Source organism: Solanum lycopersicum, chromosome 1 (genome assembly GCF_036512215.1).
Source record: "Solanum lycopersicum chromosome 1, SLM_r2.1".
Classification (NCBI taxonomy): domain Eukaryota; kingdom Viridiplantae; phylum Streptophyta; class Magnoliopsida; order Solanales; family Solanaceae; genus Solanum; species Solanum lycopersicum.
In genome coordinates this window covers 74,063,451-74,081,849 of record NC_090800.1, presented here as the reverse complement: position 1 = coordinate 74,081,849, position 18,399 = coordinate 74,063,451, and the positions used below count along the sequence as shown (strand labels likewise).

The 18,399-nt window shown below is 33.6% G+C and overlaps 3 protein-coding genes across 4 annotated transcripts; 1 reads left to right on the top strand and 2 right to left on the bottom strand.

Moving 5' to 3' along the window:
- Positions 1-2,605: 2,605 nt before the first annotated feature.
- On the top strand, positions 2,606-3,387 carry LOC101253316 (small ribosomal subunit protein uS9). Its single transcript, XM_004229108.4, has one exon. The coding sequence runs from the start codon at positions 2,747-2,749 to the stop codon at positions 3,197-3,199; it is 453 nt and encodes a 150-aa protein (XP_004229156.1). The 5' UTR covers positions 2,606-2,746; the 3' UTR covers positions 3,200-3,387.
- A 1,005-nt stretch (positions 3,388-4,392) lies between these two features.
- LOC112940685 (protein PELPK2-like) lies at positions 4,393-4,737 on the bottom strand. The gene has a single exon (XM_026028946.1). It carries the CDS (start codon positions 4,735-4,737, stop codon positions 4,393-4,395), a length of 345 nt encoding a protein of 114 aa, XP_025884731.1.
- A 2,457-nt stretch (positions 4,738-7,194) lies between these two features.
- Positions 7,195-18,008, bottom strand: LOC101253620 (CSC1-like protein At3g54510). Of its 2 annotated transcripts, XM_069299110.1 has the most exons (11): positions 17,544-17,853; positions 16,840-16,980; positions 15,564-15,722; positions 14,302-14,365; positions 12,777-12,989; positions 11,851-12,015; positions 10,179-10,477; positions 9,239-9,518; positions 8,732-9,010; positions 7,761-7,994; positions 7,195-7,572 (listed from the first exon to the last, which is right to left on the bottom strand). In XM_069299110.1, exons 4-11 carry the CDS (start codon positions 14,317-14,319, stop codon positions 7,417-7,419), a joined length of 1,644 nt encoding a protein of 547 aa, XP_069155211.1. In that variant the 5' UTR covers positions 14,320-14,365; positions 15,564-15,722; positions 16,840-16,980; positions 17,544-17,853; the 3' UTR covers positions 7,195-7,416. The 2 variants fall into 2 exon arrangements, with proteins under 2 accessions (XP_069155211.1, XP_004229157.2); XM_004229109.5 differs by lacking the exon at positions 15,564-15,722 and having other exon boundaries at positions 17,544-18,008.
- Positions 18,009-18,399: the final 391 nt, after the last annotated feature.

Here is an 18,399-nt window from a genome sequence, read left to right as displayed (position 1 = left end):
ACTCTTCAAAGGAGATAATAATAAAACAACAATTAATTAAAATATCATGATCTACAAAGTATTATCATTTTCATTAGTAACAAATAAAATAAAAAAATTGTTATCAAAAAGTTAAAATAAAGATGATAATCGTTATATTGCAAATATGAGGGAGGTAAGTGAAACAAATTAAAACGACAGAAAAAGTTTTAAACAATCAACTTTAGCTTAAACAACAATCCTATATTCGAGTGTTTATGCCCTACAACAATCCTATATTCGAGTGTTTATGCCCTTTCAACCATTTCGGGGAGGGGGATCATTTACACAGTTCTTCATATTTTGAGCCGATCTCTAATTTTTCTCTTTCAAATACCTACGATAAAAATTAAAAAAATTTCACGAAATAAAGAGAATTCGCGCAAAAATTTAATTAGGGAAACTTATATGAGTATACTATAATAAAAAAAATATTTACTATTTATAGCAATAATTTTTTTTTCACTTGATCACTTTTAATTCATTTAAAATACAAATTTAATACATATTACAAATAAAAATTTATTATTCACATATAATACAAACTTTAATGATGAATAATACATCTATCACAAATTTTAATACATTTATAGTATAATGTGACAATTTTTTACCAAACAAACCTGATATATTTCAAAAACAATTATAATTCATATATATTGCATACATAGTTCACTTTTAATACATATTACAGATTTAACAAAGCAATGCTATAAATGGTGATAAACAAAAATTATCGCTAAAATCAGTAATTATTTTTAAAAATGTATTAATTTATATAATTTTTCCTAATTTAATTTGTAAAAATTAGGCAAATGACATACTGTAAATGATAAATTACATTCTATCCCTATAAAATTAATATTTACCAAAAATCCCTTTTTTAAAAAATTCTAGATACTTTATAAAACAGAAATGATACTAAAATATAAATGACCGAATATTTTTTTTTATTTTTCTATAACTGTTATAGCTAAAATCAAGGGTAACTGATTTCCCTTCACTTGATTTATGTTAATCTTGTAACTAATTTACTGTGAAAATTGCTTCAGAAATTACTGCATTAAATCATCATTTAATTTAATGATTTTCCTTCCATTTATTTATGTCAATTTTGAAACCATTTTACCGTGAAAACTGTTTCCAAAGTACTACTTTAAATCATGTTGTATATTGGACCAAACTTTAATGCATTAGTTGGAATATGTTTAATGACGTAATTCATATTCTGCAATAAAACAAATAAAATTTTATTAAATTGTAAAATATATAAAAAGTTTATAAAGTATTGAGCGCATATAATAATATTAATGTTTTAAGTTGTACTAAAAATTGCCTAATGCTGATTCTAAATATAAATAAACAGGTTAACATGACACTTACAAATATTATTTGAAACTATATATAAACGAAATATTAAATTTAAATATATTTCTTTGATACATTAAATTTCATGTCCAACACATAAAAATATACTCAAAAATTCACAATTTAAATTAGATACTTAAATTTTTATATACTTATCAATAACTCATATAAATATGATACTTGAATAACAGATGTATGACAGTATGATACACATATACTATTATTTGATACCTTAATATATACGAAATATAAGTAAAAATAACACAAAGAATCATTCTATCATGAGCATCAAAAAAATGATACTTAATAAAATTAATTGAACATACTAACAAATTTATTCAAAAATCATGATAAGATTAAAAAGATACTTAATACAATTCATCTTATACTAAAATATAAATAAACAGTTTAACATGATACTTACAAAATACTAATTGAAACTATATATATAAACGAAATATTAAATTTAAAATCTATTTCTTTGATACATTAAATTTCATGTCCAACACATGAAAAGATACTCAAATTCACAATTTAAATTAGATACTTAAATTTTTATACACATATTCTATTATTTGATACCTTAATATATTCGAAATATAAGTAAAAATAAAACAAACAATCATTCTATCACGTGATACTTACAAAATACTATTTGAATCTATATATAAACGAAAAATTAAATTTAAATATGTTTCTTTGATACATTAAATTTCATGTCCAACAAATAAAAAGATACTCAAATTCACAATTTAAATTTGATACTTAAATTTTAGTTAAATTAAATTTAAATATGTTTATATTAAGGTTTTATTACCTTCCGTTTGTACTCTTTGTGTCAATTACAGGTCATTCACAAAATTTAGCTTAATGTTAAGTAATGGGTTGGGGGTTGCAAGATTATAATTGTGGCGATGATATGTTTTTGGCAGATTGAATGAGCACACTGTGTTGAAATTACTGAAGGGGAGGAGAGAAGCATTATGTGGACAATTAAGTGAAATACTCTTGGCCAAGATTTTCCTTGAGAAAATTTCTTTCTTGTTATGCACCTTAAGGTAAACTAACTTTTTAATATTTTAATGTATAAAATTTAATTAGTATCATTTGGAATTAAAAGGAATTTTTGTAATTTAATATATCAATAGGAAATTAATGAAATTAAATAAAATAAAGTAGTGTATTTTAGTAAATTTTCCATTTAAGTTCATGTTGTCTTTTTGGAGTTGGGCCAATAAAGTATTTCGTGGAAGCCCAAATTAAAAGGGCTTTCACAAGCCCAGATTTATTTTACTTCATAAACCCTAATCGCACTCTTCAGCCTCTCACTCTCCCGTTTTCGCTCTGAGAATCAGCAAAAATGCAGAAGCAAGAAGCAGCCGCAGCTACGGTGGAATCCGTCCAATGCTTCGGGAGGAAGAAGACGGCAGTGGCGGTGACTCACTGCAAGCGTGGGCGTGGTTTGATCAAGATTAACGGTGTCCCAATCGAGCTTGTTCAGCCGGAGATCCTCCGGTACAAGGCCTTTGAACCAATCCTTCTCTTAGGACGTCATCGTTTCGCCGGAGTTGACATGCGTATCCGTGTGAAGGGAGGTGGTCACACTTCTCAGATCTACGCTATCCGTCAGTCAATTGCAAAGGCACTTGTTGCGTTTTACCAGAAGTTTGTGGATGAGCAGCAGAAGAAGGAGATTAAGGATATTCTCATTCGCTATGATAGGACTCTCCTTGTTGCTGATCCTAGGCGTTGTGAGCCTAAGAAGTTTGGTGGTCGTGGTGCTCGTTCTAGGTTCCAGAAATCTTACCGTTGATTTCAATCTTCAATACTATGGATTACCATTTACGGTAATTGAATTAATGTTTTTGTTAGTGTCCTTTCGGTGTTTTGCTTAAAGACCATATTTGGTTTTGGGAGGTTTCTAGTTAATTTTTGCCATCTCTGTTTTTATTTTGCTAAAACTTTTACAGTGTTATGATATTGTTAGTTTCAAATTCCCAATTTGCTTTCTTGTTTGCAAGATTTACTTGCTTGCTGCTGATATTGTGCTCAATTTACAATTGCTTCATTGATATTGTTCTTGTGATAGTTAGTTGGTGATCACTGTAAATGTAGTAGACCAACCCTAATTTTTTGTTGGCTTAAACTAGAAATGGGTTTTCTAGTTTCCAACCTCCCTGCCATTGGGCTAGAAGATTGTCAATTAAGTTTTGTTCCAATTGCACACAGAGTATCCTAACTTCAGACACTGAGTTTGAAGTTAAGTTTGGCTTGCCACTTTCAGACCTTTGGTCTTGGAAGATTAACTTTGTTGAATGTATGAAGTTTGAACTGCACAAAAAGTGCCAAATTCAGACATTTGGGTTCATTGTATGAGGCTTGGCTTGTCTTTAACTTCATAACTTAGGGGTGGAAGATTGCAATGCCTGAAAATTAGACTCGATTGTTTGATCGGTACACACATTTGCTAACTTAAGATTATCGGTGTGTGAAGTTAGATTCAGTGATTCCTCAACTTCAAGCATGTCTGTTAGGTATGTATATTTGATATTTGGAACTATGAAATCATTATTTCACTCAAGTTTTGTAAATCTAAGTTGACTTCTATTCAATCAAACCTTGTAAGAATGTTGTGTTTTGGTTAGTTCTTGAATAAGTGTCCTAAATGTGTCTTTTTTCTAATTAGGGTTTTCAAATAAATTAGATTTCCCATGTTTATAATTATGATTCAGTTTGTTCAAAATATGCATGAAAGAATACACGGTTGATCATATCTCGTGTGTAAACTATATCGGACATATTCACATGATTTAGTAGTAGGCATTGCATTGTATCAACACAAATGACAATCAATGTATAGAGTTTGGAGAATATAATATGATACAATACATTGTCAAGAACACATAAAGATTAAGATGCCAAGGAAAAGCAAAAAAATAAAATGTGGTAGTGATCTATTGGGTACATAGGTAAATATAATGTGGTTGGAAGCTGCGAGATTAGTATTTAGTTGGATGGAGGAGGTGAATTTGTAGGAATAATATTTGGAATTGTGGGAATGTTTGGAAGGGATGGCGTGTTGGGTAGAGGAATGCTGGCAGGCATTGGTGGCAGAGTCATCTTAGGCACAGAGGGCAATGTTGGCAAAGAAGGTAAAGGTGTATTAGCTGTTGGAAGTGTTGGCAACGATGCAACACTTGGCAATGTGACTGCTGTTGGCAAGTTTGGTATAGTGGGCAATTTTTGCACTGTCGGCTGAGGCAATGAAGGGATTATAGGCAAGTTAGGAAGTTGCAGTAGGCTACGAGCAGCATGACTTGTAGTGATGCTTGATATGGCCAATAATGCCATCATCGATAAGAGGATTAATTTGTTAGATTGTTTTGATTAAAAGGAAGTTAAAGTGTGTTTTGATATGATTTGATGAGATTGTCTTCAGTGAAGGATATATATATATATATATGTATATATTTATATAGGGAAAGTTCTTGAGAGGGGTACTAGGATTTGGTGAGAAAGCTTAGACTTATAATTCTAATTACTGTGTTGTTAGTTGACCTTCCCAAATGTTGTTTTTAGGAATATTCATTTGATCTTTATTGATAGAGATGTTTTCTGAAAGTAGTTATGCACAGATGAAGTTTGGATCAACCATATTTGGTACTCACTCAAATTGATTAAATCATTTCTTTTTGGAAAAAACTAATACCATTCTCTGTCAGTGACATCATTTCCAGCGGAGACAAAAATATTAGGAGATTCTTTCCATCTGTTCTAGCATTGATGGACTGTGTTACTTGATATTTGTTGTTGGTTGGTAGATACGTGAAAACTGGTTCAGACATTATGATATAGAAAAACATCTAGGAAGTTGATCTGACAATTAAGTATCTATAGTCTATCAATAACTCTCTCTCTATATAGCCTTTTACTAAATGATCAATCTCCACTCAAATTAAAACACAACTTCAATTTCTTCATTTCCTTGAAGCAAAGTAATATTTGTCAAATTGACACAATGGCTGCTTTCAACAATGGATCAGTCCTCTTATTGATCATAGCATTGTTGTTCATATCAAGCATGACGACAAGTCATGCTGCTCGTAGCCTACTTCAACTTCCCAACTTGCCTACAATCCCCTCGTTGCCTCAGCCTACAGTGCCACAATTCCCTGCTATTCCAAACATGCCCACAGCAGTCACATTGCCACCATTGCCAAGTGTTGCATCGTTGCCTACGTTTCCCTCTGTTCCGAAAATGACTCTGCCTCCATTGCCTGCCAATATTCCTCTGCCCAACATGCCATCATTTCCAAACACTCCTAACGCTTTCACCTCCTCCATCCAACTGATCTCGCGGCTTCCAGAATTTTACTTGCCTTGCGCATATGGTCTTTACTGTTTGTGTTTTGCTCTTTCGTTGTCATCGATCAATGTATCCTATTGTTTGTACCTTCTTGAGTGTGCCGTATTGATTAAGGTAATGCAATATTCTAGATTTGATTTACCCATGTTCATTCGGCCAATTTAATTTCCAGATAACCAAACAAAAAGAATACTAATATTACTTTCAAAATTTTGACTGCGAGTTGCCTTGGTCCTCAAAGGAAGTGATAATGATAGATGAAGAATGGTTCAAATGAATGCAGAGAAACCTACTAGGTAAAAAAAGCAAGTCGCATATCAATAATATTGTTATAATGTCATGTGTTTGGATAGACATAAAAATTAAAAACACATCCATCACTAATTAACGTATAATTTTTACTCGTAAATTGTATTGATTTGGTATAAAATCTCAGAATGTTCACATATAAATAGATTAAATGTGTAACGTCTAACAGTTAATTATAATCTCCGAGCGTTCATATAAAAATAAATTAAATAGTTCAACCATCGTAAATTAAGTTGGTTTAATATAAACTCAATATATATATATATATATATATATATATATATATATATATATAATACTGAATTAAATAGGAATACATGACATGACCCTAGTATTTTTTTGGGTTCTCTTTCAATTTTTTGGATTCAATATTTTTTTCTTCATTGCATCATTTCACTTAATGAAACGTATGATTACATTTGAATAAGTTGTTAAAATCTCTGTCGTTCTATACGTCCTGTTAGACTTACATTTTAGTTCTCTTTTTTAATTCAAAATGATGACACAAAATTATGACATACGATATATGTTAAAAGGATGCAAGCTGAAGAATATTGGCATTATTATGAATTTGTTCACTGGTATATCATAAAGCTATTTAAAAAGGCTTAATACATAATCGATCTTTGAACTTATTAGAATATTTTATTTAGACATCCGAATTAAGTTTTTCATCGATTGAACTCCTTAAATTCTAATTAGAGTGCCTGTTAGGTTACTAAGCTGACCACCTAATTAAAGTGCCTGTTAGGTTACTAAGCTGACCACCTAAGATGTGTAATCTCTTTTAATTGTAAACATATAAACCATAAAATGTCACACGCTTACTATTTGAGTTCAATACATATAATTAAAAGAAACGACATATTTTATACTATTAACTTACTACTTGTGTAACTCTTGAGAATGCACATAAATACTTCTACAAAATTTGAACCAAAACTAGGACACTTTATTAGTTGTTGAGTGTTTGTTATATTGAAACATAAACTTAGGGTGTTTTAAGTAAACTATCCTGACAAATTTAAAAAATAAACTTGGATTGAAGTAAAGCTATGATTGATATAAACGTTCATGTGAACTAAAAAATGTGTTGAAAAACACCTACTATGATACGTATTGGAAAAACGATAAAAGAGAGAAAAACGAATCCGTTGTCCATCTGATTAAAAATAATCAAACAGAAAATTCTAAAATGGCCGCTTTAACGAGGATGACCGTTGTAGTGTAATTTATGTCTCTACTTTCAAGTCGTGTAATTTGACAAGTAGAAGTTGAGACAAACACTCCTAACAAAATATCAGAGTACGAGCAAACCTGGGAGGAAAAGAGAAAAGGAAGAAAGATGACGTGTTCTATGTTGGAGATAGAAATGGCTTCGTAGAACTCGTTCCTTCCATTCCGAGGTCCAAAGGCCGCAGACATGGAGGAGAATAAGCATCAAGAGCCTTCCGGACATTCTCCTCCTCCAATCTATCCTTCTTGTCAAGATCATCATTATTTTTGGCATCCTGATGACAAATACCATAACATCAGCTCATAACTTCCCACAAGCTCCAGCGAGAAATAGATGGAATAGGATACGCAGTGGTGTTCTTTATGTGAATTTCAGCGGCTTCCCTTGAGTTCTCCTTTGAGAGGGGGGGGGGGGGGTGTGTGTGTGTGTTTCTGGAAGGTATCAATGAAAAAGAGTAGTTACCTGAACTGAAACTTGGTTGAAAGTAGGAAGAAATCGAATCTTGCAATATTCGTTAAAGAGAATAGTGATGACCATGAGAGGGATAACGGAGAACGAAGCTGAAGGCTTGGCTTTCAATCCAAAAAGACCGATCATTGTGACTTGCATAAGTATGATTGCAACTATAATGTAGTGATGAATGTATGGCCAATACAGACCACATGTCTCGTATGTAGTTATATACACATCTTCAATCTGCACCACAAAGAACATTTCATTATACTTTTACCTCCATAATTATTCTAAAATATCTGAGCTAAACTGCAATACAGAAGCACCAGATAAAGTCCATAAAATATATACGTTATATCAGCAGGATACTTAAACCCTGGTGATAACAATGTAATTTAAGAGGTGTAAAGAGACGAATGTAATAACAGCTAATAAGAAAACTTAACTTGAAGCAATCCCCTTAAACAGAAGAAAACTAGTTACTGACAATAAGAACTACCACCGTTCCGCGAAATGAAAAAAAATGAAAAATGCAGACAGTGAAAATTTAGGGCTTGTAATAGTTTTGAAAAGGAAGTCCTATAAAACACAAAAAGTTGATCTGCTTCATGTATGTATGTATCAGTGGAGCAGGTATACTTTAGCAGGTAAAGCACAGAAATCTGCTACAAATCTGAAGAATTAGTACACATGAACACCTTAATTAATCTAAAATGTTATTTACATATTACAGTAGGTTTGCATCATGCGTAAATTCACCAACAGGTGTAGCACAACATATTATCGAAGACGACCTCGGACACAGGAAGATGTTACATAAGTTGTTCACAGTTTAATCCAAGCTTTTGACCAGTAAAAGAGATCTACCTCAGAGCAAAGAAAGTACAACTACACATACACATATGGACAAAGTCATATGGGTCAGGCTTATAAACAGATTGTCCTTTAACGCACAAATATTTCATGTAGAGAAACTTCACCTGGTTGATGAACACCGCATATCCAAGTAGGAAGTAGCCTACTAGAAATGGAAGAATCAAAGGTGAGACCACCGCATAAACAATCCCAATCAGCATGCAGAGAGCAACAAAAGGGACAATTCTATAATAAGGTAGTGAATAAACATAAGGACATTTCTTCTTTCCACGGTCCCATGTGTAAGATTTTAGAGTATCCCATAGGAGTAATCCTGGCTGAAGTATCTCCAATGAGAATCCTGACAGCCCATTTGTCAGGATGTACGTCACGAAGAAATCTGCCTGAAAGGACAGAAAGAAAAGTAAATGCAAAGATTAATCATCTACATGTAAAGTAAAATATAGAGACTATGATAGGCCCTATAGGTTCTTTATTAGGCTACAGTCAGGTAAAAATTAAAGCATCAACTGAAAACGTGTTCCCATCCCTCTTTTCCGATCAGATATTCAATATTCTGACACATGATAAAAAAAGATATTAGATGAAAAGAGAGAGAACATGTTTTGCACCTGAGCAGAGACGGCACTAGCAAGGCGGTTGGGAATATCCTTGGGATGGGAGAAAGATTCGCCAATTTGATCTAGTAAAGATCCTGACAACAAGCTTAAGAAAAATACATTCCCTACCAGGAAGTAGAACACCATGTTGCATGCATTTAAATCCTTCTTACTCCGTGAGATATAACCAGCTAATCTTGCCAGCCCAATCATGGCAAATGGAACAATGTATATGAAACCATTAAGAATGGCACTAGGAAGATATCCTGTGACGATGGATCTTAACCCCGGTCTGCCACAATATTTAAAAAGGATTGAAGATCAGCAACGTGCTACACAAGTTTTCAACTAAAAAACAACTGTACCTAGGAGGATTCAGTTACTAACCCGTACTCCACCTCAACTCTCCCTCCCCACAAAGAGAGAAAATAAAAACCAAAAGGCGGAAAGAAAAAACGATCTATCTGATTTGGAAAGAAAAAAGAATAAGATAAACAACAACGAATGAGCCACCAAAGAACAAAGACAATTTTTTCCAGAACTCCATTGCGTCTTCTGATCTGAGTCGATGCAAGGAAGAACTTTGATGTGACACAAGCTACTCCCCCCATCCCAAATGTACAGTGTTTTATCATCTATTTTTTTTAAAAAAATGTTGTTCCATAACTGTTCAGGGAATCAAACAACAACATTTGAAATATTCTTGATAACAGAAGTTATGAAAGTACTTTTTATGTAGTTCCCAATTAAGTGATTTTGGGACCTGATGCCAAATTCACAGAGAAAATTTAACAGCGCTGACCCTCATATTCTCTTCCCCACCACATTCTTTTCACGACAAGTTAAGACTTCAAATACTAATTGTGCTTGGAGTGTATGAGATATAACAACATGAAACATTTTATGTTCGAGAAATCAGAAGGCTGAAATGATTAAGAGAAGAAGTATGTACATCAAGTCCACAGCCATCGCTGGAGGAAACCATTTCTTCAGGCGTTCATATTTGGCAATTCCCTGAACAGCTGTGACTGGTAACACAAAGAAGATGGTAAGTAGTGATGCTGCAACAAGTATCACTATCCTGTACAGTGGCAAATGACGATATTGAATTGCCAAATTTTGCCAGATCACATCTCTCGGTTCTGGAGCCATTTCAGTGATCCAGAGGAGTGGATTTGTGTGCTGTTGAGATTGCGCAGCTAGAACTGCGCCCCATCGTGAACTGAATGTCACAAAAGCCACAGGCAATTCCTAAGCAATAAAAATATGGTCAAATTAAACCAATTGTTCAACTGTTAAAATAACATTAGGGAATCATTCCATGACATAAGATCACAAGCAATCCTCATGCACTACATTAGACCTCCATAATGATCTCAATAATTGCCGTCAATAGATAATATTTTCCTCATTCCTACTAAGAAGGCAAATACACCAAATGACATGGACATATACCTCAAAATGTTGGCACATCATGGTGGCTAATTCATATGAGATCAAAATTGTAACAGAAAAACTGGTGCATTCCTAATGTTTTCAGGCCCGTCTTCACAAGTGGCAAGCGATAATAATTTCCTGAACAAGCAAATCCCTTTTTATATTAACCAATCAATCTAACTATGCCTCGCCTCAAACTAGTTGGATGGGACATGAGCAAATCGTTATCCATTCCTTTCTATCCAAAACCATTTCATTGAGTAATTTGTCCTGTATGGCGATATAAGACTTCTCTAAAACCAGAAGTTCTCCAACTCTCACAGTTATGCCTTCAATCATATAACAAAGACTCCTCACAGCATTGGTGGAGCCAAGACTTTTATTAAGAGGTATCAAAGAGTGAAGTAGTAAATCAACAGAGAAGCCATACAGAGTCAATATATAATATATACATAAGATTTTTTTTTTACCTAGTTATACCATGTAATTTTCTGATGAAGGGGTGTCAATTGACGCCCCTTCAATACACGTGGCTCCGCCATGCCTCGGTGTACATCAGACCTAAATGTAAACATAATCACAACTAACCCTTAACCAAAAAGTTAGTATCACTATTTAGATCCTATATTGTGTTTTATATTAGCTTAGTTCGTATTGTTCATCTGATCTTGAGTGAAATTGAGATAGTGTTTTTAAATTGTGATCCAATCATTGACATCAATTTCTGATGAAAGCAAACAGCAAGAATTACCAGCAATTATGATACTCTTAGCTGAAACCTGGAAGCACAAGCTCAGGAAAGAAATCATACTTTATTTATCAGGGTCCCATCTCCTTTTCCCCCTCTCTGTTTTCATTTTTTATGCTCGATAAGACATGCAAAGTTAACCCTAGAATTTTCCTTATCTTCCATGGATGACATATTTTAACACAGTTTTCTTTTAGATATATCCACAGACTTAACATATTACCCCAGTTAATAAACTAACAACAAGGGCTAAGAGATCACTATGCTAGGCTGGACTTCTTTGGCAGCATATTATGAGGGTAGGAACCACCAGACTGAAGAAAAGAGCTTCCGGGAACCACAGAAAGTATATTTTAAAGGCAGAAAATAAAATAAGCTAGCAAAACGTTCTAAACTTTAGTACTGTCATTACCATCAGACTTTTGCAGTGAATACTAACCTTCTGCTCAATCGTAATTCTGCATTGTACACGTCTTATTTCACGACCAAGGGTTTGAAGCATGTCCTCCAGCTGCTCTATTTTAGCATCATATCTACTATGTTTCTTAAGAGAAGAAAGATGCCTCAGGTCCTCAATCTTTTTGGTGAGAGACTTTGCCTGGCACTAGGATCCATACCATCTGTCAGTATCATGATGAGGGTAAAAAGTATAAAGATTGAACCACGGGGGAAAGAAATTCTTAGAGGTACATATGATTTTCACATCTATCGCATGAAAGCAGCCACCTACTTTCTCTATCCTTACCCCTCATCTTCAAGGAATCTCATAGAATCCATGTAGTACTATTTATCTTTGCTAATCACTGAAGCACAGAGTTATATGACTATATCTGAATATAAATGATACTATGAGTGACATATCCTTAATAAGAGTTAACTTAATATTCTGAGTGACATTTTATTATTTATCAGTAATACAGTACAACTAAATTAATGCCAGCATTCCAAATTTGATGTTGCGACTAGACTTGACAAGATAATTGTGACAAATAACGTGAACTAGTTCATATTGGCTGGACAGGACATCAAACACAGATCCCGCTGCTCTACTTTGTATTCTTGCAGTACTGTGAAGTGTCAACTGTCTGAAGAGTGAAAAGAGGAGCATTTGACTGTTCAGTCATGCAGGACCAAGAAAGCTGGAAAAGAACAACAAACTTTTCCATTTTCAGAATAGCAGATATCATCTACACAAGTCATAAAAGAAATTACAACTAGTAAGAAATAAAGGCAATACTTCTGCCTGCAACTTATTTATAAAGAACCAATACACAACTATCTAATGGAATCGAATTTCAGGCTGTTAATCTGCTTTCATTAATAAAATAAATGACTTGAATGCACCAAAGTATAATTTGTCCTTACTAGAAGCTTATCCAGATGCTTCCCATCATATAAGATTTCGAATGACTGATATGAATATGGATGATGTTTGGAAAAAAAGTGGTCTACATTGCATCCACGAATTTTGTGCTCATTGCAAAATGGAATTTCTCGAACCAGAATGGTGAATTGTTCAGGCTCGCACCTTCTGTTACATATCTGCTGAATCCTTTTGATAAAAATGTCATTGTACTCCTGAAGAGGACATGATACAGAAAATTTTAATGTATACAACTTTATGAATTATATCCATGCGAAACTCCCAAGAAAAACATGAAGTTGTAACAGTAGTATTTTAGGACCCAGTAACTATTTTTCCATAAAGAAAGATTTCACCAAATCACAGATATAAACAATTCCAAGTAGGATAGGTTGCCAACTAGAAGCGTTTCTATACATCTGAAAAATCTATAGGAAAATATAAGAATTGACTTCAGAGACCTCCCCTCAAATTTACCTCCATAACATTAACCTCCCTTGTGGTTCACGATATTACGCTTTCCTCCCTAATTTTGAAATTTTTGCAGCTCTTTCAAGATAATTTTATTAATATAATATACTTTTTTGTTTAATTATTTTGTAAGAACCATTTTAAAAGTTCTTTTAAATGAATTGTTTCGTTATCACATAAATTTAATTACTTTGCACTTGGGGTACATTTATGCATCAAAATTTGATTTCTTGGTACATCTTTCCGATTTGCTGCTCCACATAACAAGGCAAACTTTTTATATGCCTAGTAATCATGAACTCTTTGGCTTAAAATGGTACATAGATCTTATTCAGTAATTTAAATAATAGAAAGGGAATCTTTACCATGAGGGTTTAACTTCCATAACAGAGATCTGGAGCTGCAATATTGACAAGTATAATTGGACTTTTTTAAGGATGTCTTCACAGGGAATAGATCAACCAGTGGCAAAGTTGAAAATGTGATCTGAGTTGAGCAAAGTGACGGAGAGATATTTCAGAGTGGCAGTGGTGGGATCGTTGGGGATGATATGGAACACGGTCAAATGAATGTTTGAAGTGTGTTTACAGAATTAATTGAACAAAATCATACTAGGAAGGGGAATTTAGTTCAATCATCAATTTTTATATTAATAATTATTGGGTTATAAGAATTGTTACAAAAAATTCAAAATAAAGGAGTACACATAATATTGTGAACCACGAGGTTAGTGTTATGTAGCCAAACCTGAGGGGAGGTCTCCAAAATTATCCCTAAGAACACGGATTGATATCAGTATATTACTGTAAAAGAGGATTTGAATTAAAAAAAGAAGGTTATGAAACCATTACATCTACGATGTTCTTTTTACATAACACTCTCGGCTGCACCAGAAATGACCGACTATCTTTCTCTTTCCACTCAATATCTTTTGAAGGCAACGCAATCACATTAAAGACAGCAAAAATTTTCAAATATCACAACTTATCAGCGATAAGAAGCATAGTGGTCAAATCAGTGTAAAGCATGACTTCAAGAGTACAAGCTAGCCATTACCTTGTAAAGTAGGTACATTCCATAACACGAGACGAAGCACAAGAAAGAAAAATGCACCCAAAGCCTGTGAATAACAGAATAAATGCTAAATGAGTCCATTTTGTAAGGAACTCAATAATTTAACCATGTAACAGAGTGCATTCAACCAAGAGACAAAAATGAAGATGGCTATTGGCTATAAAATTTGATGCTATCTAACCAACTAATTACAGAGCAAGAAAATTTATAGAACAACATTAAACTAAAGATAGTAACAAAAATTTTTACAGTCAATTCATGCTACAAAGGTTATTCACATGCTGGCACTCAGAACAACCAGTGACCATGGATTCAATTCTGAAAACGCGTGCTCCCTTCAAAGTGGCTTGTATCACAATCGGTGGCCAGAAAGGCATGTTCAACACAGGATAATCTTCAGTGAAGAAGCATCATTTTGGGCAGGAGGTGTCACTTCTGTGGAAATGAACAGAAAGTGTAATATTTTTTAATCCACTGCAACATGAATGTGCAGTTTCTGAACATATTGGGTCTTAGATAGGTGATGCCCAAAGCTACAGCTCAATTATCACAATGTTGTAATGGATTAGAGGGAAGACAGCGGAGTGAAACCATACCAGCATGTATTCGGTGGACTCTGCGGAAGGTACATCTTTTTTGGTGCAAAGAAAAATTTGTAAATGAAATAGAATTAATAATACATAGATTTTACAGTCCCAACAAGACTATGGAGGGGGGGGGGGGGGGTTGCGCTTCAACGTCTTGGATTCGAACTCCATTTTCCTTATCAAACAAAAAGACCAGAAAGGGGTTGGTTTTTCTTTTTCGTTTTTTCATTATTGATATCTCAGTACTTTCTTAATCCTGAAGCTTTACTATGATTAACAGCTTAACAAAAATTAATTATAGTTGATGAACACCACTCTTGGAGCTTCAAATAAGAGGCCACTGTATTCTAGTTTGTTAAAGACTTATTATTTCGAGTTCTTTAACAGTGATGATGTATTATGGCATAATCCTCATCTAACCATCTAACAAGCAATACACACAATTCATGGTCTAAAGCATTTTAACTACTTTTATACACATATAGCTTGAAAGCTGTGAGCAAGTTTAGAAATTGAGTTTTAGAAGATTCAAGAACCAAAGAAATTAGGAGAAAACATTTTCCTACTTGTAGAAACTATTGCTTACAAAGCATTTGAGACTCGAAAACATCAAAATGTACTAGGTAGCTGTTTCTTAATTTAAGGATTGGAGTCAACCTCGACTTGAATCCAATAATTCTGGTTTAGGCACTGGTAGAGGTGTCAATTCTAGCCCATGAGGATACAATACGTCCAACCTCCCGAATCGGCTATATTCATTGGCAGTTCATTTTAGGCATAGCTAAAGTTAACCCATCTAAAAGCATCCACTTCAATCTGCATATCCAGTCAGTTTTAATCCATTAAAAACAAAGTTTATTTTGTTCGATAGTCATAAGAAATAAAAGAAAAGGCTTTAGTAAGTTTAATTTGGTAGGTAAGCAAATACTAGAAGAACAAACAAACAAATGAAAAATGATTACAAGTTGCACGGGTTGGCTTATGAGACAATGTTTAGCCCAATGTAACCCACACATGTTTGACTCAAAGAAACTTCAGGTGGATTATGACTCAATTCGTTTATTAATTCAACCCATTTTAATCCCCACGTTTAGCCCAATCCATCTTCTTTGACACCCCTATAGGGTTAGGGCTGCAACTTTGGAGCTCGTCAAGCAAACATGAATTACAAGACTTATATTTGTTTCTACCTTAAAATAACTAGTATAAACTCCTTATCTAGACAGTCAAATGCTTCTCAATCTAAAATGAGAACAAAACTTAACTCCTGATTCCTTCCTTAAAACCATTTAAAAAAAGTCAAGTGAGTTGGTTCTTTAATAGCTTTGGTACACTTCATTCTCTTTCTCCAGGTCGCTTTGTGGTTGCTCTTCCAAACTTAAAAAATTTGTTTCGATTCCCAATAGCCAAAATGAACTTGAAATATGTTCACATTGCTGGACATTCAGACATCTTATGAGAAGGTACCTGGTATATGAGAGTCAAAAAGGGGTGTTTAAGATTACTGTGCAAGACATTCCCCACTGACAGGTATCTCCTTAAGGTTCTTGTTTGAAGTCTTTCAGACAAGACAACAACACAATAGGGAGCTCCCTACCTCAGTAATACCAACCTTACTGCTTCCCATTCTTGCATTAATTAAACTTCATAACTTTTAGGAATAAAAATTCAAACAGGACTCTTTCAAAGCACATCTGGATTGTAATGTCATTTCAGAATCTAAACAACAATATGCAACAGCTGTCCAGATTTTGTAACAAGAAATGAACTCAGCATTTGTATTAGCAACTTAGCATTCAAGACCTAAAAGTCTCTGTAAAATGTGAATTATTAACCGGTCATAGGACCGATAAACCAAGTTGTAGATAACACTTAGCATAGGTAAGTCATGTTATATGCATCAACTCAAGGAAATAAGTGTCGAGAACATAACCTGTCAGAACCTCTGCTGATATTAGATATTGTGAAAGCATCCATGGAATGAGAGCTCGTATTTGGTCCAGTACTCCCAGTATAATTTAGCGGGAGAAGTACCAGAAGCCCAACAATAGAACAAACAAGAAAGAATCTGATCCTGAAGAATGGTTTCAAGCAGAAATGTGAGTTTTTAATCCGTTTATAGTCTAGCTAGCTCAATTAAACTAGGACACATAAACTGAGTTGAGAACTATAAAATAAGGGCTGCTAATCACTGCATGATCTTCATTATCAATAAACCTCTAAATCAATACTTTTTTTCTCCTAATCACTAGTGTGTCTCTATTTTTTTTTCTCCTCGAGGATCAACTAAAACAAAACAGAAGGCTGTAATTAAGATATAAGGAAAACTGATACTGTAATTAAAACAATTCATATATAGCAAATTGGAACTAATTTTCCAGAAACAGAGAAATTCATATATAGCAATTTGGAACTAATTTTCCAGAAACAGAGAAACATATGTAGCAATTTGGAACTAATTTTCCAGAAACAGAAATTCATATGTAGCAATTTGGAACTAATTTTCCAGAAACAGAGAAATTCATATATAGCAATTTGGAACTAATTTTCGAGAAACAAGAGAAATTCATATATAGCAATTTGGAACTAATTTTCTAGAAAAAGAGAAACTCATAAAATTAGACTACGACTCCTCACCCAAATTTGAAGAGCCTAACGAAGACGAGAACATCAAGTCCACAATTCTGTAGAATCTCCTCCTCCGTAACTCGAACGGCACGAAAAATCCAGTCGATCTCCGGAAGCAATCGCCGGAAAGTAAAAACCGAGTGCTCGGAATCCGGAAGGTTCCGGTGGCCTAAGTAGAGTCGGCGAGCATAATATATGGAAGCATAGAAGGGTTGTTTTTTGAGTAAAGCAAAAAGAGAGAGAATGAAAATAGCTAAGCCAAAATTAATGGCTGCTGAAACCACAACACTCTCTAACTTCATTTTTGTTCTAATTTTTCGTTTTTCATTTTTGCAGAGAAGAGCAATATGTATAGCGTGAGTGTCATATATACACATGAAAACGTGGCGGATGTGGAGATATAGACGTAAACACCATGCATAAACTGCCTATAATTGGAGACTATTTTGGTGAAGTACAACTCGCAAACAATATAACAATATTTTTGAGATATTGGTGTTTTCGTCATCTAAAAATTAAAAAATATATATTTTTTATTCTAATGAAATATTAAATAGTGATACATGGCATAATTTTATTCATCAAAATAATATTTAATTAAATATTAAATATGTGAATAAGATTATCACTCGTGGATATCGTTAGTATAAAGAGTATATATGCTCTTATTATTTTAAATGGCAGAAGCACCACGATACTAATGTCTCAAAAGTACAACGAAAGATATTTGCATATCATTACGACTGTGCGAAGGTAATTCAACTTTGCACTTTAAACCTTTTCATTTTTGATAATCACTAATATATGAAGATTAGTGGAATTAAAAATACTAGTACTCTAATTACAAGAAGAGATTGTTCTTGCT